The 24,193-nt window shown below is 30.6% G+C and overlaps 1 protein-coding gene and 1 long non-coding RNA gene across 2 annotated transcripts; both read right to left on the bottom strand.

The window, feature by feature from the left end:
• Positions 1 to 9,061: 9,061 nt before the first annotated feature.
• LOC110943845 lies at positions 9,062 to 19,134 on the bottom strand. Its single transcript, XM_035990044.1, has 23 exons — positions 18,979 to 19,134; positions 18,620 to 18,883; positions 18,387 to 18,559; positions 18,156 to 18,283; positions 17,967 to 18,051; positions 17,733 to 17,865; positions 17,443 to 17,651; positions 17,389 to 17,393; positions 17,187 to 17,281; positions 16,905 to 17,096; positions 16,738 to 16,806; positions 16,528 to 16,666; positions 15,614 to 15,694; positions 15,453 to 15,461; positions 14,720 to 14,923; positions 14,464 to 14,604; positions 14,102 to 14,329; positions 13,765 to 14,013; positions 13,227 to 13,665; positions 12,176 to 13,116; positions 10,859 to 12,076; positions 10,272 to 10,765; positions 9,062 to 10,168 (listed from the first exon to the last, which is right to left on the bottom strand). The coding sequence occupies exons 1-23, from the start codon at positions 19,132 to 19,134 to the stop codon at positions 9,062 to 9,064; spliced, it is 6,759 nt and encodes a 2,252-aa protein (XP_035845937.1).
• A 1,783-nt stretch (positions 19,135 to 20,917) lies between these two features.
• Positions 20,918 to 22,294, bottom strand: LOC110939321. Its single transcript, XR_002592163.2, has 4 exons — positions 22,113 to 22,294; positions 21,473 to 21,501; positions 21,322 to 21,376; positions 20,918 to 21,196 (listed from the first exon to the last, which is right to left on the bottom strand). It is a non-coding gene; the product is annotated as an uncharacterized LOC110939321 (long non-coding RNA).
• Positions 22,295 to 24,193: the final 1,899 nt, after the last annotated feature.

Below are 24,193 nucleotides of genomic sequence, written 5' to 3'. Positions count from 1 at the left end.
ATTACATACGATAAAAAATGTTTTTTTACGCCCCTGCTCGCCAGCCTGAGCTCTCTAAACATTTGTGGAATGTAAACGCTCTGTTTTTCTTTGATTTTCGTAGGTGTTGGGGCCTTTACGTTCAAATGACGAGAATAACGAACAAAAAATGAAGATCAAGATCAGAGATTGAAGACGTTTTCTTTTTATGCATGTAGTGTAATTTTTTGTATAAAAAATCATGTGTTATGATTAGTTCTTTTTTTAAATAGATAAATGTAATTAATGTTGACATGAGGATGAGGAGTGATGTAGTCTGTGATGTTTGATTGTCAGTTAGACAAGTCGACACGAATAGTACACAAGTCAAATTTTCCAAAATATTCTTCTTGTATTATTTATTCTTTTTTAATCAACAAAATCACTACAAGACAAATCAAACTTAAATAATTCAATCCCAACCACTAATACATGAGAGATCTAGGGTGGATAATGGTTCTTACGGTTCTCTCATCTAAAGGTGGTTCCTATTTTGCCCCATCCATATATATATATATATATATATACGGGTAAATTACACTTTTCGTCCTTTATGTTTGTAGCGTGTTGCAATGGATGACCTTTAACTTCAATAATTATAGTCATAATCTTTTATTTCTAAAACCCGTTACATCTTACGTCCGTTAACCCTAACCTAGTTAAAACTTTCAATTAAGTGAGGTCATGTGCAACTCATATGAGGGCAAAACAGTCATTTAATACATAAAAAAAAGAAAATCAAAATTAAAAAACTTATATAAAAATCTATAAACCTAAACTATATCATCATCATCTCCCATGTACTCTCCCTTTCTCTATAAACCACTCAGATCTGATGAAAGAGACAACATCAAGATCCAGCCTATCAAGATCCAACCCCTCACAGTTGAAATCGACACCATTTTCCGATCCTCACTCACTATCTCCTATTTCTAACTCTAAACCTAACCCTAAACCTACAACTCCGTCGCCTCTACAAAACAAAAGTGCTAACAAACCGCCCTTAGTTATCGGAATTCTCCTTCAACTCCTGCTTCTGGTGCGTCAAACCCTACCTACGGTGATGTAGTTAACAAGAGAATTAGGGTTTACTGGCCTCTCGACACATGTTGGTACGAAGGTTGAGTGTAAAATCGTCCTTACAGTATGATGATGCTGAGGAGGAGCGTTTGGATTTATCTAAAGAGAAGATTGATTTGTTGAAGGAGCAGGTTAAGAAGTTAAAACAGTTGAGGCGGCTTTCTGTTGAGGATGATTAGGTTGCAGGGGTGTGGAAAGTGGTGGAGATGATTCGGCGGATGAGGATTGGGGGAAGAGTGTTGAGAAAGAAGTGGTTGATGATGAAATGGAGGATTTAGGGTTGGTGGATGATGAAGAAGAAGTGGTTGCAGGTGGTGGGTACAGATAGGGAGAGAAAGATGAGGTGATTAAGTGTTTTATTAATTATTTTATTTAATAAATATGTAAAAGGACAATTATACCCCCATCTGCAATACACATGACTATATTTAACCATGAAAAGTAACTAGGTTAGGACAAAAGGACGTAACATGTAACTGGTTTTGCAAATAAAGGACTGTGACTGTAATTATTGAAGTTAAATGTCATCCATTGCAACCCGCTACAAACATAAAGGATGAAAAGTGTAATTTACCCTATATATATATATATATATATATATATATATATAGAGAGAGAGAGAGAGGGAGAGAAAGAGAGAGATGTCGATTATTGTACAATACCCCTTATCCTACAAATTGTATGCGATGACCCTAGTCGTTAGATCTTATGTCTATCAAACCCGGACTTCACAAACCCGGACATGTTCATAAAGTCGCATGGGACTCACAAACTCTGACTCACAAAAATGGTTGTTCGCATGTTATGTCCAAAATCTCATGGCTTCACAAACCCTGACATTTTCATAAAGTCGCATGGGACTCACAGAATCTGACTCACAAAAAAGGTTGTTCGCATGTTATGTCCAAACTCGCATGGCTTCATAAACCCTGACATTTTCATAAATCGCATGGACTCACAAACTCTGACTCACAAAAATGGTTGTTCGCATGTTATGTCCAAAATCGCATGGCTTCACAAACCCGGTCATTTTCATAAATCGCATGGGACTCACAAACTCGGATTCCCAAAAAGGTTGTTCGCATGTTATATCTCCAAAATCGCATGGTGATAAACTTGGACTCACAAACTCAGACACTAATCGCGTACGCATAGGAAAAATGAATCAGGGACATGTATAGGGCTATTATCGTCGCGTACGTAATGTATGTTTAGGGAATTTGTATTCTACACTTCCTCTCTCTCTCTCTCTCTCTCTCTATATATATATATATATATATATATATATATATATATATGGTCGGGATTTAGAGAAAACGGTAGAAAGTGTGAGAACGGTGAGAACGCTTATCGATCGTTCGATCAAAACAATCTATGGACTAGATTGGCGCGGTGGCGTTTTCGTAAATAACATCAATTTTATTACGTGTATGCGCTTCACTAAGGGTAAAAGGGTCTTTTGACTACTCCACACAAAACGCCATCTCATGAAATAAAACGCCAAAAACAAAAATCACAGACCATTCTAAGTAAAACGCCATTAGATATAAAACGCCAAACTTAATTATAATAAAATCCCGCCTAAAAAAACCGCCAAAAAAATCCTATGTATACAACATCTTAGACCTTCAATTAAAAACACACACAAAAACCCAATGCCATATTAGATATAACCCACTAGGTTATAACCCGTGAATACTCACGGGTAGGAAATCTATATTTGTAATAAAATAAATATATACACTTAAATTAATTAACGGAAAGATTGTATGATTAATAAGGTGTATGAATACATAATCATACATTCTGTGAGTTTTTATATGACTGGATATGATAACAAAAAACTGCATTGGAAGTCAAACCAATGATCTATAAAGTTTGCACACTAAAACAAAAAGTAATAATAATCTAACATATGACAACATGTAATAACTTAAAAATAAAAACCATTAAACATTGTGAAAAACTATTAAACATAACAAATTAAAATTATAACATATGAAAACCAAATATCTAAAACATAAATGTGACAAAAGAAATAAGTTCACATAAAATTGTAAAACAATTGTTTCAAAATAGACGGCTGATTTGTATTTCCAAATATATATTGAGATATATAAATTGATAAATAAATTCAATGTTATTCGTATATTACGTAATATTTACCAAAAAAATAATGAAAATCTTTAAGATTTACGGATTAATTTTATTATTAGATTTAATATAGGAAAATAAAACGAAAAAAAAATGTATATTTTAAGTATCAACTAACCGTATATACAAATAAAAAAAGTTAACTTTTAGAATATCTTTGATAATCATACCATATCACCCTACTTCTCCCTATACTGCAACTTCACTTCACATCAAGTTCTTTCACAACTCTCAAGAACAACAAGAGGCGGTTGAAGGATTAGTAAAGGTAAAATTCCGATTACATCTCCGATCACTTCTACAGCATTGTTAATTTCATATATAATCTGAAGTTGTGTTTATTATTACAAATAAGTAAGACGATTATGTTTGTTTGAACCGATTACTGCTGAAATACAGTTGAAATCTTGGATTAACTATTTGTAAAGAAATAAATTTTTTTGTGTGTGATGTATATTTAAAAGGGTTATATGAATTGCATGTTATTTGAAGTTTACTTTTATGGTTAATAGTGTTATTTGGTTGAAACATTGTGTAGATATTGTTAAAAAAACTCTCCAATCTTGGTTTATAGTTTGAATCCGATGATTAAATGATTTTGTTTGAAATATTATGTTGATATTGTTTATAGAGTTGAAATAGGAGTTTATCTGGTTGTAAAGAAACTGATTTATTAGTTAATAGTATGATTTATTACATCTGATTTATTGGTTAATCGTATGATTATTAACCTTATTTACATAAGATTTTATTAAAGTTATGTATTTTTATTTTTGCTCATCATTATAATATATGTATAGTTTAATATAAACTAATGAATCATTCATCATTTATATTGATATATGATCATGTGAAAACAGTTAATTTACTATTGTTTATATGTGGATTATAAGTAATGACAATATTAATAAAATTATATGACTTTAAATTTTGTAGATATAACAGTTAAAAAGTCATAGTTTTCAATATATTTTTTTTTTTGAATATTAGTTAACAACTAATTTTTATATTGCTATGAACAAATATGTATAACTTTATGTTGAATAGTAAATGATTCTGAAATATGTTGTATATTACAGGTTTTTAAAAATGAGCTCGTCATGTGTGGCTTTCTTAGAAGATGAATCATCGTTAAAACTGGTATGATACAATGTATACAAACAATTCTGTATATCTTTTATTAATAAAAATATATAACATAAATGTAACCGTAGGTGCTTCCAATTGAGTTTGTGAAGAACGTATATGGACATTATTGGCAAAGAACCAAGATATTGATAAAGCATGAAACTGGAAAAAGTTGGCCAGTTTCATTGAGAAGTGTAAGTGGTGAATCGGTTATAACTGACGGGTGGAGTAATGTAATAAGGGAGCTTGAGTTGCCTAAGAGGACGTTATTGCGGTTGCGGATAATGGAAGACAAAAACATAGAAATAGATTGTTTTGTCGACAACATCTGTGGTGAATCGTTTGTGACAGTCAACCGTTACAACATCTTAAAGATTGTAGTAAGTCTACTAACATGTGTTGTAAATTAAAATTTATTTTGAAAAACTTTTTAATTAAATGCTATACATATATATATACAACAATAAAAATATTTAAAAACTTTTCAGGTCCTTCCGGAAGCTTACGTAACAAACTGTTACACTTATTCGCCAGTCAAAGATTGTTACAAAATCTTTGCAGCAGGTCAGACTTGGAACATTGACACGGACAGAATCAATGATCATTATGTTTTTACAAAAGGTTGCCCGAAGTTATTTGATGATCTTGCAATACAAGAAGATGATATACTGCTGTTGAAGAAAACGGACACCGTCACATTTGAATTGACAATTTACCGTAGAGGAGTTGAGGTAATTTTTACCAAGAAAGAAGAAAGTGAAGACGACTCTCTGATGGAAGTACCTAGAGAGACATACTACAAAAACGTTAAGTTTGTAAGTAATTTAAAGTACCTTAGAGTAGAATTATGTAAATAGTATTAATTTCATTATGTTATTTTATAACAGGATTTCTGTGAAGATGAAGAGTCAACAGATGAAATAGTTAGTAAGGTAATAAGTAATCATTTGTATAGATTTTGTTGAAATTAGTATAATATTTTATGGATTTAATTATTTAGGAAATAGAAAGGCTTCTCGGAGATAACCAAGAAAAGGTGAATAAAAACAATCAAGGAAAACAAATGTCAAAGGCAGCAAGAAAGAGTTTGAGCATAGAAGACAATAACCAAGCAAGAAAAGGATATGTATTGGTTTTAAACAAAATAATATATGACTACTTATAATAATATATTTACAAACATTTATATATATTTAATAACTATTTGATCAGTTTTTATTTAACGTTATTAATTGTTTTAACAGGTTGAAAACAAAGGAAAAAAGATGGTGGAAGGTTGTAAGGAAGAAATCAGTAAAAGCATGATATCTGAATCCGAAGTGGAAATGCCAGAAGTGACAACTGTTGGACAGAGAACACACAGCCGCTTGGTACGTATAACTTAACTTAACAACATTTAGTAATGAGGCTTAGCGGTATAACTGCTACCTTTGTATATATTACTATAATAATACATTTTGTATAATGTTTCAAAAGGTTAAAGAAAATACAAAGAGTTATGAGAAAGCATTGAAGATAGTGGATGTGCAAAGAAAAGGTGTTGCAAGGGTAAATGATGCTTACAATAGTGGTGTTCATGAGTTCAAAAAAAATGGTGATAAACGATTGGTATGATTTTCTAAAATACTCAACGACAAACATAAATATTCTAATATAAATAAGCATAAATTAATTATAAAACTATATTTGTCATGCAGAGAATGCCTGCTGATATTGTAAGAATTGGAGGATTCAAAAACAAAGTGCACCAGTTAAAAGTGATGAACATGAAAGGAAAAACAATAGATATGAATCTTAGGAGGCAGAAGAATGGAGATGCTGTTAGGTATGCTATCGAAGGTTGGCCGATGTTCATGAAGGATAACGGACTTCATTCCGGTGACACATTGCATTTCACCTTTGTATGTTCGCAAAATCTGCTGATCTTATCAAAGGTTGATCCAGTTCATGCAGGTTAAAACATTTTCGATAACAGAATGCTTCAGATGTTTGTGCAGACTAAATGATGATGGTTGTGTAACTGTTAAATGACTTCTTCTTTTTTGGGACATGCAAATACTGTTTAAGTTTTTTTCTTTCCTTAATTAGTAGTTTAAGTTTAAAACCTCTTAGTTCTATATCTTATATGATGCCATATTTTAGTATGTAAGTAATGTTGGTAACATTTATAAATGCTTGTGGATTATGAATGTTTACATATGCATATTTATATATTAAGTTGTGGTTATTTATATGTCATTCAAATTGTTTATATAATTTGTAACTAACAAAAGAAAGTAAATTACATTTTAAAAAAAAATTTATATATAAAAAAATAAATATGTAAAAGACTTATCAACTTGGTTAATACTATAAAATTATTGATTACATGTATGAAACCATAAAATTGAGAATACGTCTTTGTGAAGTATATTTGAAGTATTATTATAAACCGTTAAGCCGTGTAGTACATTAAATGTTTTGGGATTCAAATGCAATTTAAATAAATTCGGCATCTCAGTAGACTCGTATTGTGTAACTGTTTTAGTTAAAAATGTATTATCATACAAACGGATAGAAACAACAAAGTAGAAATCATAATATAAAATTATATACTTATTTTTTGATATTTCATGTATATAATTTAGGAAAAATAAATAATATGTTAATTGTAAAGTTTGACATTATAAATAGAATATATATAATAAAAATTACAACACAAAAAATACATATGTGCGTTTATTATACCTCATTTTGTACGAAATCTTTTTAAATGACAGATCTGTTGTAATAGTCAAAATATCAAATATGATATGATAGTATGAAAATGTACAGATATAACTTCTATGTTACAACCATCACACTTAAAATATTACATCTACACAACATATAGTTTATAAAGTGACTAAAATAATATGACTTTAAAAATAAACTTATGTTATAAATAATTGTGTAATTGTATTAATGTTTTCAATTCAGCTCCAAAACTTAAATTATACACCTATTAAGTAAAATGTTATTATACTAAATTTTTTAAATCTAAAACAATATAAAGTTATAGAGGTAAATGTTATGTATAATACAATAACCGAATAAAATAATCAAAATATCTCTACCTTTTACATTATCTATCCGAATCTCTATATATATAATACCTAAAACAGCTTTTACTTCATCTTCCTCACATAAATCAAGAATAGCCAAAAAGAGGATCAAGAAATTAGTAAAGGTAAGTTTCATATTTTACATCCGATCACTTTTAAACAGATTGTTATTCTGATTTCAAAACTAAAGTTGTGTTTCTTATTCCTAATAACTCACACGATCAAACCCTAAAAACGATTAATCAGTAAGATAATGTTAAAATTTCAGTTACTTAAAGTTAAAAAAATTAATTAGTATGTTATGTAAATTAAAAAGGGATTACATGTTTACCATGTGTTTGGAAGTTTAGGTTGTTAGGTTTGTAGTGTGATTTGGTTGAAATATTATGTTGATAGTCGTATGAAGAAACTGATTTGGTTGGTTTATATTTTGATTTGGATGAATAAATGGTTTTTGTTGTTGAATAAAGTATGATTTACTGTATTCTTAAATCACATATTTGGACATAGATTTGTATTGTTATTTATGACATTCTGTATAATATTGTTTATATGCTTTATATTTAGATTATAAATAAGGAAAATATTATTGGGTAATATATGATGTAATAACAAAGATTTGTACTTGATTTTGATTTTGAATATAATGATAAATGGGATTATATGGTATTACTTGACCTTTTTAAAAAAATGGGTTAAACTTATAAATGTTTGTTAGAATGGCTGGAGCTGAAAACGATGTTGTCGTGCTATCGGCTTCTGAAGAATCTTCGGCAGAATCAGATGACTTTGATGATGATGATATCGGACCACTTATATTTGTTGTGCCATACACGAAACGCTTTGTAAGTTCCAACATAAAGAAAATGTTAAAACATGTGAAATATGTTTTTATAATTTGGTTAACTATGGTCTTTTTCAAATATCTCAACATCATTAATGGAAATTATTGTTATTTTTTCTAACTTATAGCGCTTACCAGTTGAAGTAGCAAGGATCACAGGAATTGACGAAACATTGAAAGTTAAGATTGCCAACAGGCAAAATGTGGAGACAAAACATGATGTTAGGCCGGAGCCAAATAAAAACAGTATCAAGTATGTTGTGAAAGGCTGGGCGAAATGGCTAAAGGATAACAACATCCAAGAAGGTGATCATTGCAAGTTCCAGTACTTTCCGGGTATATGTGTTTTGTTCCATGCTGGTGTGTTCCGCTAAAGGTGATGTTTGAAAGTATGAAAAACTGTTGACCATAATATATGGTAATTTTGGGTAATGATGGAAGCTACAGTAACATATTTGTTCTTAAAAGTTGTTTTGTAGTAGGTTAACATGTTTCTAGTTAACATCTTTATCTATTATGGACTTCTAGTATGAAACAGTGATTATAAATATTCACGGGTTCTACTTTTTGTTTATATGTTATGTTTAATGTTTAATTCATAGAAATATCGTCTTACAGGGATATAACAATGAGGTTAACTATATACAAATAACAAAATTTTATATTATTAACCAGAAAATTATAAAATATATAAATGACAACATCTATATATATAAAAAAATAACTATTAAAAACAATTACAATAACATTTAGGTTAGGATAAATCACGTACGTAACATAAGTTTAATCTACAATTTCCCAAAATTTCTTTGTAAACAACGTTTGCAGTTTTGTTTGTTGGTCTCCCATCTTTGTCGAATATTAGAACCTTAACGCCATCCTTAGTCTTTACTCTCGACAAAGCAACATAAAGCTGACCATGTGAGAACACGGGATCTCTAAGGTATAGACCAACTCTGGATAGAGATTGTCCTTGACTTTTGTTAATAGTCATCGCAAAACATACGGTTATTGGAAACTGCCTTCGTTGAAACTTGAAGGGTATTTTTTTGTCAGATGGTATCATGCTAATTCTTGGGATGTAAGTTCTTGAACCGACATTACTTCCAGATAATATCTTAGCCTCGATAACACGTTTACCAAGACGTGTGATTTGAAGACGCGTACCATTGCACAAACCGTTTTGCTGGTCAATATTCCTCAAAAGCATTACCGGAACACCCAATTTCAATACCAATCTATGATTTGGTAATCCAGAAACTTTCACACTATTTAACACATCTGGATTATATAAATCTTGATGTAACGGATCATTAATATCCTCAGTAGGACATAAACTATCAGAGCTAAGATACTCTACCTCTTCACCCGGAAACAATTCAAGCAAACGATCATTTATATCATGAACAACTTCATTCTTAGGAGCGAGTATAGCTCTTTCAGAAAAGTAGTGACGGTCTTTAAAACGATCCAAAACTGAAGGATATACAAAGTCAATCAAAGCCTGAATCGGATCATTCTCATCAGTTATCAAAAGATGATCAGGTAATTCAATATGTGAATCACCATCGTTAGAATGACCAACATTGCCTTCGCCAATCTCTAAAAGCCATTTACCAAATTGATTTATTTCCTCGATGTTTGAGGTACTGGATACTACCGATAAACGCATGTTTGTTGTCAACTTTAACACCTTGCAATGGGACCAGATATGGGATGAACATAAAGATGCGTTTACAATATCTTGCCTGCTTCCATTTTGTACAACCGGTAGGATTTGTCTAAAGTCACCACCAAAGACAATAGCTTTTCCACCAAATGGAAGTTCTGAATTTCGTGAATCAAATACACTCAAAACATCCTTATTGTACGATCAAGAGCCTCAAAAGCATGTTTGTGTACCATCGGTGCCTCATCCCAAATAATCAACTTGGCTTGGTTTAGAAGATTAGCGACTTCAGTACTTCAGTATTAGGCTTGATATGGCAGACCGAATCTTCGTTGAGATTAATAGGAATATGAAATCGTGAATGGGCAGTACGACCTCGTGATAGCAACAAAGATGCAATACCACTTGAAGCAACATTAATAACAATCTGTCCAGTGGATCTAATGGATGCACCTAAAGTTTTCCACAAAAAAGTCTTGCCCGTACCACCATAACCGTACACAAAAAACACACCCCCCTTTCCACTTCTAACAGCATGCATAATTTCATTATACACTGCTCTTTGATCTTCGTTTAGAGAGCTGTGCAGATTATTGAACTCACCCCTAAGTTCATCAATGTCAAACGAAAGCTCCTCGTTTATCAAACGGTTGCTCTCGGTCATTAGATAGTCATCATCAGGATAAGGCATCGTTGAGAACCTGTGCAAGCTGGATCCATTACGAAGAAGAAATTTTTCGATCTTGGTCAATGTTATATTCTTTAAACGTTCATCTGATACAACGAATCCTACAATGAAAACGAAAAATTACTTAATATAACGAAACAATTTGTTCATATAACATAAAAAAAATATAACAAAAAGGATAAAAAAAAACATACCGCTCATGCCACTATCTTTACGCATATTGTATAAAATGTCCTCGGACATTAGCTCCCACGTTTTCTCCCAAACAACTTCAGGTCTTGAAAGAGTATTAGACAAAAGTAGTGTTCCAAACAAAGAACGAAGATAATGAGCGTTACCAGTGAAACTGGATTCTTTAATACACTCGATATATTCATTGTCATCATCTAACAGGCCACGTGCATAACACGCATCCCTAAAAGTAGGATAAACAACACCTTCATATGTTCTGATTTCTTCAAATGATCTTGGTCCTTTAACCTTGGTAAGAAGAATTCTTAGATAATAAGCCTCACCAAGAGAAGGAGACGCAGAATATATTCTCCCAATAACAACATAATTTTGACGTGGCTGCCAGCAACGATCTTTTAACTTCCACACATATTTTGAAGGAAACTGAACATATGTAAGTTGTCTTGCTTCAGGCTTAGAATTGTTCATCTTCATCCATTCTAAGAAAATCGAAGAATTTACTTGAGGTTTGTGTAAGACATCCTCAATATCGTCGTCACAACTAAATACAACATTTTGTTGTCCTGGTAGATGAAAAGGTAATCTCATGACAGAAGGATACCTATAATGAACCTCGTTGGCAAATATTCTCCAGCTTGCTTCACATGCGGAAACATATCTAGCTTCGTAATATTCTTTAATTTCATCTTTTGGGATCTCCTCATCTGGACCTCTGTCTGAATCAAAAACAGCTACCATGGCTCGATCAGGTCCTTTATTAATATATTTAAACAAATACTTAATTGAACCCGCCTGATTGCACCACTCGACGTTGATGTGCGCCTGATACCTTTTTAGAAGCTTTTTGTTGTATGGAACTACGCTCCTATTGTCCAAAGTAACACCCTTCTTCACAACCGTGTGACCAGAATCTCTTCTCCTATAAACGGGAAATCCATCAGAATCAATGGAAGTGGATTCCAAAAACTTCTTTGGAAAATTGTTAGAACAACGGTTCCCAACCATGCATGGACATTTCTTGTTGGCATGTCCACAAGGACCATGAATCATAAAGTCACTCACAAGATAATACAACTCAGGATCCTCGTTTTTATCCGGAATTTCAGCTGAGATAAATGGATCAATGTGTTCAACCGTAGGAAGCTTATGATCAGCTTTCATAAATAAGCAAATGTGTGCATGTGGCAATCCACGCTTTTGAAACTCAACTGTGTAAACAACTACAAAAAAAATATATATATATGTTAAATATAGTAGATAAAAAGGAATGACAAAGAAAAAAAACTAATAACTTAAATTTGGATATCGAATTTACATACCTGCATTAATATCACCAAAATTTTTTTTTTGCTTCAAATCAGTTATCAATTCATCGAGTTTCATCTTAAACAATCGACAAAGTATGTCAGGTCTGTCTTCTGGCTTAATTGATGAGTCACCGATAAATCTAACAATTTCAGGCCATTTCGGATTACATGTGATAGTGATAAAGAAATCAGGATACCCATAATTCCGACATAACGCCATAGCATCCAAATAGTTTTGCATCATGTATCGAGAACCACCAGTAAACGATGACGGTAATATAACAGGTTGTCCGGTATGACTCAAATCACTCTGACCAACCTCTTGAACATTTTTAAGACTGTTAAGTGAGTCAGATCTCAGTTTGATTTGCTGAAAACGTATGAAGTTGAGCCTCTCACTTTCAATCATTGTGTAGGCATCAACTAAAAACTGCTGAAACAACCTTCTTGCATTAAGAATTAGAGAAAACTTGTTATGTCTATCTTGAATTCTATAAGCAAAAAACTCCCTCATAGTGCAAGTTGGTCTTGTCTTTTTTGTGTTAGGACCAAATTCCCTATGAGGAATATTAATCCTATAGCCATCGTCTCCGTACGGAAAAAGAATCGGATACTGGAGAGCAAGGTAAGAAGGATGTAACTCGCTAATACGCTTAAGGACTCCTGAACGCTTTTCAACAATAATATCACGACTTTCTATCTTGAGATTAGGTTCATCAACTATTAAAGCAGCAACTTCGGAACACGTAGGTAAGTTGTATGTCCTTCCGTCACGATCTCTCTGTGAGATTAACCTAAGCTTAAGGGAAACGTTAGGATTCTCGTGCAGGTGGTCGCGTACCATTCTGTAAGTTTTAACCAGCATATTCGTAGAATCTAACATGTTGGTAAGAAACTTTATAAATTTAGCATCAAGTTCCTTTGCCCTTAAAGATGCTTTGCTTGTAGAATCACTGCAAATAAATGATAGATTGTTAATTACAGTATAAAGTTTAAAATAAACAAAAAAAGAATTACATGTTATAACATAACATTAACAAACAGAACCAAAAAAGATACTTACCCAAATAGCAACTCTCTATTAGCAAGCTCGTTCTCAGTATCATAGATATAAAGTTGTGAGAATTTTGGCTGGGCACCCTCCTTAGGAAGAAGACTACCCATACTATGTGCATTCTGACCACTGATTCTATAAACATATGGAGCATTTCCTTTGTTTATTTTAGTATCGACTTTTCCTCCCATTGAAGTAAAGGAAAACATAGAATTGTAACGTCTTATATTCTTTAAGAAAAACTTGCTTTCTTGATCTAAAGAGGAAAAAAGCATCTGATAAGACGGATGAGAATCTTTATATTCAGGCAAGTCAACCTTACCATATCCACAACATAAGCTATATGTTTGTTTTTGAAGTGTAATGCGACCCTTTCCACCTTCGGTAGCCCATAACTTTGCAAAGCATAAACCACACGTAAGTGATTGGTCACCATGGTCAACGTAATCTGAACATTAAACACGAATTTGAACATTAAACACAAACTGAATAATTTTGTAGAAGAGTTAAAATAAGAAAAAAAATACGACTAACATTACTAACTTACCTTTGGATACGCCTTTGGTGGCGTCTGCAACAATCTCGTGAATATGATTTTCATCATCAGATTCAAGAGGAGCCATTGGTATGGCTTCTATTTCAATTGGTTTATGAATAAGTCTACGCTTTCCAGAAGAAATCTTTTTTAGTGAGGTAGTTTCGGATATCGAACATCTTGTGTTACGTTTATTTGTTATTGGAGGATTAAAAGAGTAGCGGTCATTCAATGGTAAAGTTGATGAGGTTGCAATATTATCTAAATAACAAAGAAAAAAATACTTGTTAGTTAAGTATATGAATTCTACAAATAATAATGTATGTAAGAATATAATTGTAACATTTACCGTGTGATATAGGAGTCAAAGAAGACATAGCATTAGAACAATATGGTACACTGGGAACTTGCGTACGTATGTTTGTAATACACGACAGTGGTGTAATGTTTTCCTTGTTTGACAGCATCATACGTCGTCCTGATGTTGAAGAATGATGCAAAACATTTGTCCTCATATTTTTACTTGAAATTGGCCCCGATGATAAAGGTACGTTTCTCGAAGATTTAGAATTATTTCCTATTCATGAAAAAAACATGATAACACAAAATAATTATTTAGAAACTTATTTGTTGACATTTTTTTGGTATAAAAATAAAAAAAAAATTATAAAAATGAAAAAGTAGTAAGTGTTTGTTATTGGGTATGATTACCTGGTGTTATGTTTTCTATATTTGCAAAGGGTGTACGGTTGGGTGTTGTATACTTATCTTGTAGTACATTTCCTTCCTTCCTCATTGTAGAAGGTGTAAAATTTGAAGATGTTACGTTAACCAAGGAATCTAAATGATTACCTAATACGATATAAAAATAGTTAGTATAAAAAGTACTATAACATAATTGCAGTTGACAAAGTAAATCCATAATGTTAATTCTATAACATTAACTACATTTTAAAAGTTAACTTACGTGTCGGTATAAGAGTTGATGATTGGGTAGTAAATGTTGGTATTGAAAAATTGGGAGTTAAATTCTCTTTGTTGTTCAAAATAAAACGTGTTGATGATGAAGAGGTTGAGCATCCACTTTTAGAAATCAAATTTCTACTAATCCTTGATCTCTTACTATCAAGGTATAGTTTTCTTAACTTCCGCCTATGTTTAGCCCGAACAGCTGAAATAGTAAAATAGAAAAAGTTAATAAATGTTGACATATGGTTCTTTAGTATATTTATTAAAATAATTATTTGTTAGACATCACGTTAATTAACAAACCAATGATATTATTTCGTTTACTAATGTAATAAATTAGGTTGCCTTAAATAAGTATGTTTGCTCAATATTTAACTTATAATTATAGACATATTTAGATTCAACATTTCCATTATTATGTCTGGTTGGTTACGAATAATAAACATTTACTATGTTAGAATAAAATATTAAATTTTAATGTTTTCTTGGATTAAAACCAAAATGAGGTATGAAAGACAATGGTTTTGGTTATTAGAATCTGTTATATGTATTATCGATTTTATATAAAAATGAGATTTATAACTGTAAATGATATAAATATATGTATTATAAACATATATGAATATATAAATGAAAAAAAAAATTACCTCTAACAAAATAAGCCGGAAGTGCTGTTGATTTTGACTTCTTATAATCAAGATATATTTTTCTTAACCAACGTCTATACTTACCTTCGTCAGCTACAAAGAAAAAAAATGAAAAAAAGTACAAATAATTGTTGAATGGATTTTGCGGGAAAATGTAGTTGTTAAAATATAAAAATATTTCGAAAAAAATGTTGAATAACAATTTCTATATTAGAAGAAAGTATGAAAACACGTACACTTATTACCGATGCCAGGGTGTAGAGGTTCAGAAGAATATGAAGTAAGCTGTTGAAACGTATTCTGCATTTTGTTAACACCACAGAGTACTACAACAAAAACCATAAAAGTTTAAAATGAAAAACAAATGCATGAATGAAAATTTTTTTAACAAAATAACTAAAAAATTAATGGAAATATAAAAAGTGATTAACGAAATGTTTCAACCGTATAAGGAACTCGAGAATGAAAATTCACAAAACCATGAGATGCTAGTGAAAAGAGTATGAAGTGTTGCGAATTTATAGAAGTACGCTATTAGTTATTTATGGAATGAATACTATAAATTGGTAAAATGATATGGAAGAAAATTAATGACATTAAATATAAAAACAATCTCACATTTATTGGTGATTGATTAAAAATGCTAAAAATTGGATTTTCTATAAATAAGTATAGAAATGTAACGAAAATAAAAATTTGACATATTTAAAATATTACTTAAAAAAAGTTTAAAGGTGTAATGGAATATTAAATATCATATATCATATATAGTTTTATAAATGTAAATGTTGAATTGATGACAAAAAATTAATAAATGTTAAAGGTTAAATTTAAGTTTGATTTAGTTATGTTTATGTTTTCGGATGAGTAAATTAAAAAAATTAGAGTCATCAACGTACTCTAGTAAAAAAACGAATATAACAAAACATGATTGACAATCAAACAATATTTAACCAAACATGAATATGTCATAACGCATACCGCAAAACAGATAATGTCTTTAAACATAAAATTAGTCATAGCATACCAAAAAAAATCCAATACTGAAAAAACAAATAATTTGTTTCTTATTAAAAACACCCTTTGACATATACCCTTCATCAATTGTTGCTTAGATCTTCGTCAACAGCCTTCTTCTCAACACACATGCGAGGCTTACTCGCTGACGACCCCACTCCCTCATCATTCAAATAAACATCATCCAGGTTACGCTTCATATCAGAAGATGGTTGCTTCAAGTCACTCACGTAATCCTTCGACACAGGTGTGGTGTTATCCCCAGTGTAAGAATCCGCATCCTTAAAGAAATTAAAAAAAAAGTGCTTAGACAACATTAAAATTACATAAAAGTGAATTTCCAATTGAATACCTTGAAACTGTCACCACCGGTAGCTTGGAACTCAGACTGAGTCATACCAAAAGAATCAGATACATCAAGCTGTAACAAAAATGAGAAAACAAAAGAAAATTTGTTGAAGATATTTTAAACAGTTATGAAAGTAAATGTATATCTACATTTAGAAAACGTAAGCTTACTTGGTCAATTTTGAATTTTTTGTTCAGCTTATCCAATATGTCTTCATCAGTGGTAACAACTGAGATTCCATAATTCTCGACAGCATTCACAATATTAAAGTCACTTACTTTAATCACGAAAGCACACTTTATGTTAAGCAATGATTCAAACTCAACTGGATATTCTCCGGGATTCTCATTCGACCTCAATAACTATATATTACATAATATACGGTGTGGTTATGTAAAATATATAAAATTTTAATTACAACTGATTTTTAATAAAGTATAAATATAAATAACCTCGTCCTGAATTTCTATAAGTTCCTTTGCAGTTTTACCAACAAACTTCATCGCCTCATGATCAAACAATGTAAGTGTCACCGTACCAGTTGAATCTTGAACACGAACCGGTATTTTGAACCGTAAAAACATAGTTTAAATATTTAAAAAGGTATATATATTAATACATACGTATTCATGAATATATAAAAATACAAGCTACATTGTCTTGTATAACACAACAATAGGTTAAAGTAGGAATAAAAAAACATTTTACCTGGATAACGGGAAAACTTCTTTACCATTACAATCCTTGTTAGAACATTGATACAACTTCTCATCTTTAACATCACTTGTTCCATCATCCTTATCATATGTTTCAAACTTTTGCTCAACTTTGGACTTGCAATAGTTGCACCCATCATAATACCACATCTTATCTGAAACAATTGCAACGATAGTCCCAACAACAACAACTTTCTTTGGCTGTTTACATAACAAAAGACAACAATTAGACTAAACTTTACATATAATTTAAAATATAACATATGAATTGTTAATGAGAACCTCTAGGATTGATCCAAGATAAGCAATTGGTGAAAAAACATCGTTCTTTAAAAATTCATCTTCGACAGAACACATGATATATGACCCAGCATGGCTACTCGACTCAGTTGAAGCAGCAAGTTTTGCAAGAAACCTATAGAACAGTTTGAATAAAAATAAACTTCAATAAACAAAAAATAAATAAATAACAACATTAAAAATAAATAAATAAATATTTATTATAATATGACTTACTTTTGCCTAAACAATAGCATGTCATCAAAGTTGTCGTTAATGAAAATTCTTGAACCATCAAAGTTATTAGACAAACCCCATTTTCCTATTGTAATGTGCAAAAAGTAATCATTAAATAAAATATATATAAAGTATCAACATCTAAATAAATTGTAATATGAGGTAAGTAAATTGGTTTGAACTAAATACCTTTGTATGTCTTAACAGCACCGAAATGGACAACAACGACAACATGTGCTTCACGCTTTTCACTAACCATGTAAGAATACATGTCCTTAGCGTAATCATCCCAAAGAGTTAAATCGATCTGAACATCTCTACAAAATATTATAACAAAAAATTATAAGATAAAAAACATTTTGTAAATTTGGAAGCCTAATATATAATATAAAACATATAATTTATGAATAGTGCTATTACTCAATATCTTGAAGCTTAAGATTAAGGCGTTTCCCTTTGCTACCATCCTTTTTGTTCGTATCCTCGATGTTATAACAAACACAAACATAACCAATGACATCTAAAAAAATATTGAAAAATACATAACAGCACATCATTAAAGTATAAATATGTAAAAAAAACATAAAAAATACCTAAAACAAATATTATTGTATATAAATAATTAAAAATTATTACGAAAGATACATACCTACTGTGGTACCCTCCTTTATTTTCTGTGACAGAACATCGTTAAAATCAACAAAATTGAAAACATACTGCGGACCATCCCAATTTTTGCACTTCTCCACCAACGTATGGTAGTGAAAAGATAACTTTTGATTGTTAGGTACAATCTTGAAAAACGTAGTGTTGGCAGCAAGAGAAGGACGTTTTATGATTAAGCATTCATCAACAATAAGATGCCTCTCAAACTTTGAAAATAGCTTATGCAAGCAAAATGCTTGGATCTTGGTACCCTGTAGGTAAAATCCATAAAAACATGCAAAAGATATCTTAAAAGGATATGAAACTCAGTCTAATTAAAACAAAAAAGAATAAATCAAAAATTTACCATCTCATCCATCAGTATCATATCTATACGATAAGTCTCTCTTTCGTTAGCTCTCATTTTCTTCCTCCACAAACTAACAATTTTAACCTTGATAGTGTAGTTTGTGGAAAGAGCATCAATGTCGTTCAGCAAGGTGATCTGACCTTCGATTTCCATTGTAGCTAAGATGCAATAAGTTTAGAAGTAGGGTGTTGAAAAACTAATTGTTTGCCATAAACAGAAAACAATTGATCTATTTATATAAAACAATAGAACGTATTATTTTTAGAAATATAATATTAATATATGTAATCAAAATAAACATCTTTTTTAAAATACAATAAATAAGGAAACAAAATAATTTATAAATCGATATAGGTAATTAACATTTATGAAAATTTGCATAAATGGAAACTATACATGTTAATTATATACACTGGATTTCGGTATAAGATTTTAAAATTTTTTGAAAATACATAATAAGAAAATGAAGGTTATATTGTATTGTATTGTATCATCTCTATAGATATATATTGAAAGTTGAATTTATAATATAATAAGAAATATAACTAATTGGTTATTTATGTTAAATATAGTTGACAAAAACTTATTTTGTATCATTTCGAAGGCATAATCCAAGTTTAAATCTGACAATCATAGTTTTATGTATATAGAGATATACAATATTCATTAAAAATGGGATAAATATTAGTTTAACTAATGTTAAATTTATTTGAATGTTTAAGAAAAAAGTGTGTTTACTTTCATTTTTTAATAAATTATTAACTTCATTAGAATCTGTCAATGATTTTTTAATTGTGACAATTGACCATTAACTGTTAAACATATACAATAGATTTTGAAAATGATGACAAAATTGATTGTTTAAAATAACAGTTAATATATGAAAAAATATAAAAACATAAAATTGAAAACCAAAACAAATGTCAATAACCATAAAAACCATATAAAAACTTAAAAAGTAACATATGGAAGCCAAAAATCATGACATAATTGTTTTATCTCTAATGACTAAGCCTAACGTAAGGTAAAACCAGATCAACACTCAAAACCTGGTCATTTTCATCAAAAGAATAATGAACCCTGTCACGGACCTTAATTCCAGCAGCTTTCATAAACTTCTTCCAACTGGTTAAAGCATATCGCCATCCAGATCCATCGCTTTTCCTTTCACGTCTGGTACCGTGAGTAAATTGCTTTGGCGGATCCAGATGATTAAGTCTAACGGTGATATCTCTTAAACCTTCATCAAGTCTAGCCATACGTGAAACAGGATCGGGAATCCTCTGTATTGTTGTACAAAAAAAAATTAATTAAAATTATGAAACCAAAATAACAGTGTTTAGAAAGAAACATATAAAGTTTATATAACTTACAAAATAACGATCACCAGCCATACGAACAAAATGACGAACACCACCAGGTAATACTTCATAAACATCATCTTCAGCATCGATAGGTGCAACGTCAGTCTGAAAATTTAATATATAGAACTGAATTAAAATAAACATGCATAAAATATTCAATGGCGTACAAATATGTAACTTACCTCGTCGACCTCTAAATCCGGAAAATTCATTTCAAGACCGTTTTTCCCACAAACTTTTAAATGGAAAAAATTACCAAATGATTTTGTAAAAAATAGAAAACAACCATCCTTCAGCTGTAACTGACTAACAATTACATCAATACCAACGGAAAAACCTACTTTTCCGTCAGATGTTTCAATGAGAACGTCAAACGTGTTGTTTTCTGTAACTACAGTAGAGATTACATCATTTGACGAATAATCATAGTGTTTTGGCAGGATACATTCAGGAATGACCTGTTGGAAGGATAAAAAATAATCAGCAAAAAGTAAATTACATATAACTAAAGTAATACATCAATAGAGTATGAAATCTCTATATATAACTTATCTTACATAAAATTGAGATGATGTAGGGAGCAGATACGTCCAAAAAGTGCTATTACTAACCCCATCAACAAAATATGTTAACTTAAAGGTAGTAGAATCTATAGGATTAAATAATACCAAACAACCTATGGTTAGTCGTAAATGTTCTACAACTTTGGACCAACCATGAAAAAAGAATATTTTTCCTTTAGCAGCGCTTAATCCAACATTAAATACTCGGCCATCTTCTGTGTGTATATCAACATTCGTAGGACATTTATATACACCCCATAGTTTACACACAGCGGCATCTGGAATGCACTAATAAAAAAAAGAAATTGATTTATTATTATAGGGAAAAAATATAAACAATACAATAATAAAAGACTGTACTTAATAAGAAGATAGAGAAAATAAAAAAAAATATTTATTAAGTTGTCATTTACCATAATAAACTCGTCTGCTTTATTCATGTGCCTACAGAAGCAGGGTCCCCTGAAACTGATTTAAAGATTACGATGTTAATCAAATCTCTTATGTTAAGGTTAGCATGATAAAAAAAATTAAAACAAAAGACAGATTCTAAAAATGACATACCTTGATGAACTTTCAGCCATATGAAATACCTACAGAAATAAAAGGTTACATAAACAAAGCACGTCAGATGTAGTTAAAGATTATTTTAGAAAATGATTTGCATTGACATTACTATAAACAAATTACCGCAGTATAATAAAACCTAGTATACTATGATCAAATATAGATAAAGTTAAAAATGAAAAAAAATATATATTACTGAACAAATAATATAAATTTATATGACAATAAGTATCATCGCATGTATAACATAAGCCTAAAAAGTCCATCAGACTGAAAAATCATATAAACAAAATCTTACGAAATAGTAAGCATCAAAAATCACCGTTAGATCAACATGAAAATCAATGCTAATGGGATTAAGGATCTGGAATGACATTCCCATCATTAAAAAACATAATGAAATATAACTGATTAGAAATCAACTCATATAAAAAGTAAAGACAGACATTGATTTCTATCGGATACAGGGTTTAGTGTAAATAACGTTAAATACCAAAAATTAAAGATAAATCTAAAAAATGTTACATTCCAAAGGGAATTAGGGTTAAATAAACATCAAAATACATTTAACACATAACATAAAAGCAAATAACACATGAATAAAAACTAAAGAATTAATTTAAAAAAAAAAACTTACAGATTGTAAAGCGATATGTGAACTTGAGGAATGGATTCAATGAATTGTAGATATAGATGGTATGGATAGAAGAACGTCAACCCATATATATATGTAGATCCACTTAATAAATTCATTGAACTTATAGAAACCGATGGTATTCTTGGAATAAGATTGGAGAGAAGTTGAAGAGTTGATTGGAACCATAACTGCAAAAGGAAGTAAATAATATGTTAATATGAAATTAATTATAGAAACATTGACCAATTATATAAACAGACAATTAATTACATTTAATCATATTTAAACCAAAATTCAATAATTTTTAACACAGATTATTGTTAATTAAAAAAAAAAATAACGGAAAAATATACAAAAACAAATTAGGTGGTTTGATCTAACATCTGTTCCTTGACAATTTCCGTATTCCGATTGTTTTGACGGAATTATTAATTTAGAAAGAAGAAACAATCATAAACAATCAAGCAAAACATCTGATCTAGATTTAGGTTTTTATTTAACAACACTAAGCATGTTCAATCCATTAGAATAAATATGAATCCTACATAAACAACAAAGTGAAAACAAACATATTCAAGATTTATGATCGGATCCTCAAGAATCAGACCAAATCATAGTTGACAGAAGCAGAAACAATGTTTTAAAAGATAACTATGTATATAAATTAATAACATACAATCAAAGTCAGATCTTCATTCATAATGTATATAACAAATATTTATATTCAATTTAGCGTTTTTACCTTTGATCTTGAAGTAATTTTCGTAAAGAAGGTGAGAAGATAACCGATTGAATGTTCTTGAGGTTGAGAGAAGAAGGTAAAGTTGAGGTAGGTATGATGAGAGATAAGAAAATGAAAAACTTTATAAATGATCCGAAATTATGCATTGGGTCAACTCGGAAATGGAAAACCCGAACCACAACAATCCGGATCCCGCATCCAATTTTGTTCATATCGAGAAAGGCTATTGCTTTTGTTAATTCCCTCCTAAACACCAAAAATGAGGTTGCCACATCAGCAAAAATGCCCCAAATTCAATGACACCTAGCCCAAATCACTTCTCATTTATATATATATAGAGATTCGCCTTAGAAACGCCAAAAAACCCAAACATCAAATATCTTCTAACCCAAAATGTTTTTTTGAAATTCAGTTTGGCTGTCAGTAAGATTTCGCTCAATGAAATAGATAAAATCCTTAAGTGGGGATATTGTCCATTTCATTGAGTAAAATCGTATTGACTTATCCTCAACTTCCATCCAATTTATAACGCCAAAACATACAAAAACATTATTGAGGTTTGTTGTCAATAAAGTTTAGCTGTATGGGGTGGACAACATTGATAGTTATCTTTCTTAACCGAGGATTAACAATATTGTCCATCTCATACAGCAAAACATTATTGATTTTAGCATGATCAAAATTTGAGGTTTAAGGTGATCTTATTTCGTGGCATTCTTTTTATCGGTAAAACGTCAAAAAAGTTAAAAAATCAAACATCGTTGATTGTAAAATTCAAGATTGTTGGCTGAAGGGTCTAAACTCAATAACATTTTGCTGCATGAGATGGACAAATCTTCAAGAAAAAGATGCTGATGTCAGACTGTGTGCTTCCAAACAGCCACACAAAAAACTACTTGAAAAACAAAAAGACAAAATGAATCATACGAAAGTCGAACCAGCCAGTTAACATGATTCAAAAAAGAAGAAAGAGACTGGTGACAATGAAGATTTAGAAGATCAATTGTTTATGTGTTCTTTTTTTAATTTTCTTTTTCATTTAATTGTTATATAATAAAGGAAAAATTACAAGTTTTGTCCTTTATCTTTAGAGTACTTTACAGGCGGTGTCCTTTTTTTCAAATGTTGACAGGCGGTATCCTTTAGTAGGTATTTTGTTACAAGTTTTGTCCTTTTCACCCAACCTGGTTAAAAAACTCAGTTAATTTGTGGCACATGATAAGCACATGAGGGTAATTATGTCTTTTCCATATCCCTTTACACCTACCCCATTTATTATCCCTCATAAACCCTCTTGATAACATCATTCACCCCCAATTCGTTCCTAAAGATGATTGAC

This window comes from Helianthus annuus, chromosome 5 (genome assembly GCF_002127325.2).
Source record: "Helianthus annuus cultivar XRQ/B chromosome 5, HanXRQr2.0-SUNRISE, whole genome shotgun sequence".
Taxonomy (NCBI): Eukaryota; Viridiplantae; Streptophyta; class Magnoliopsida; order Asterales; family Asteraceae; genus Helianthus; species Helianthus annuus.
This window is presented reverse-complemented; position numbering and strand designations above follow the sequence as displayed.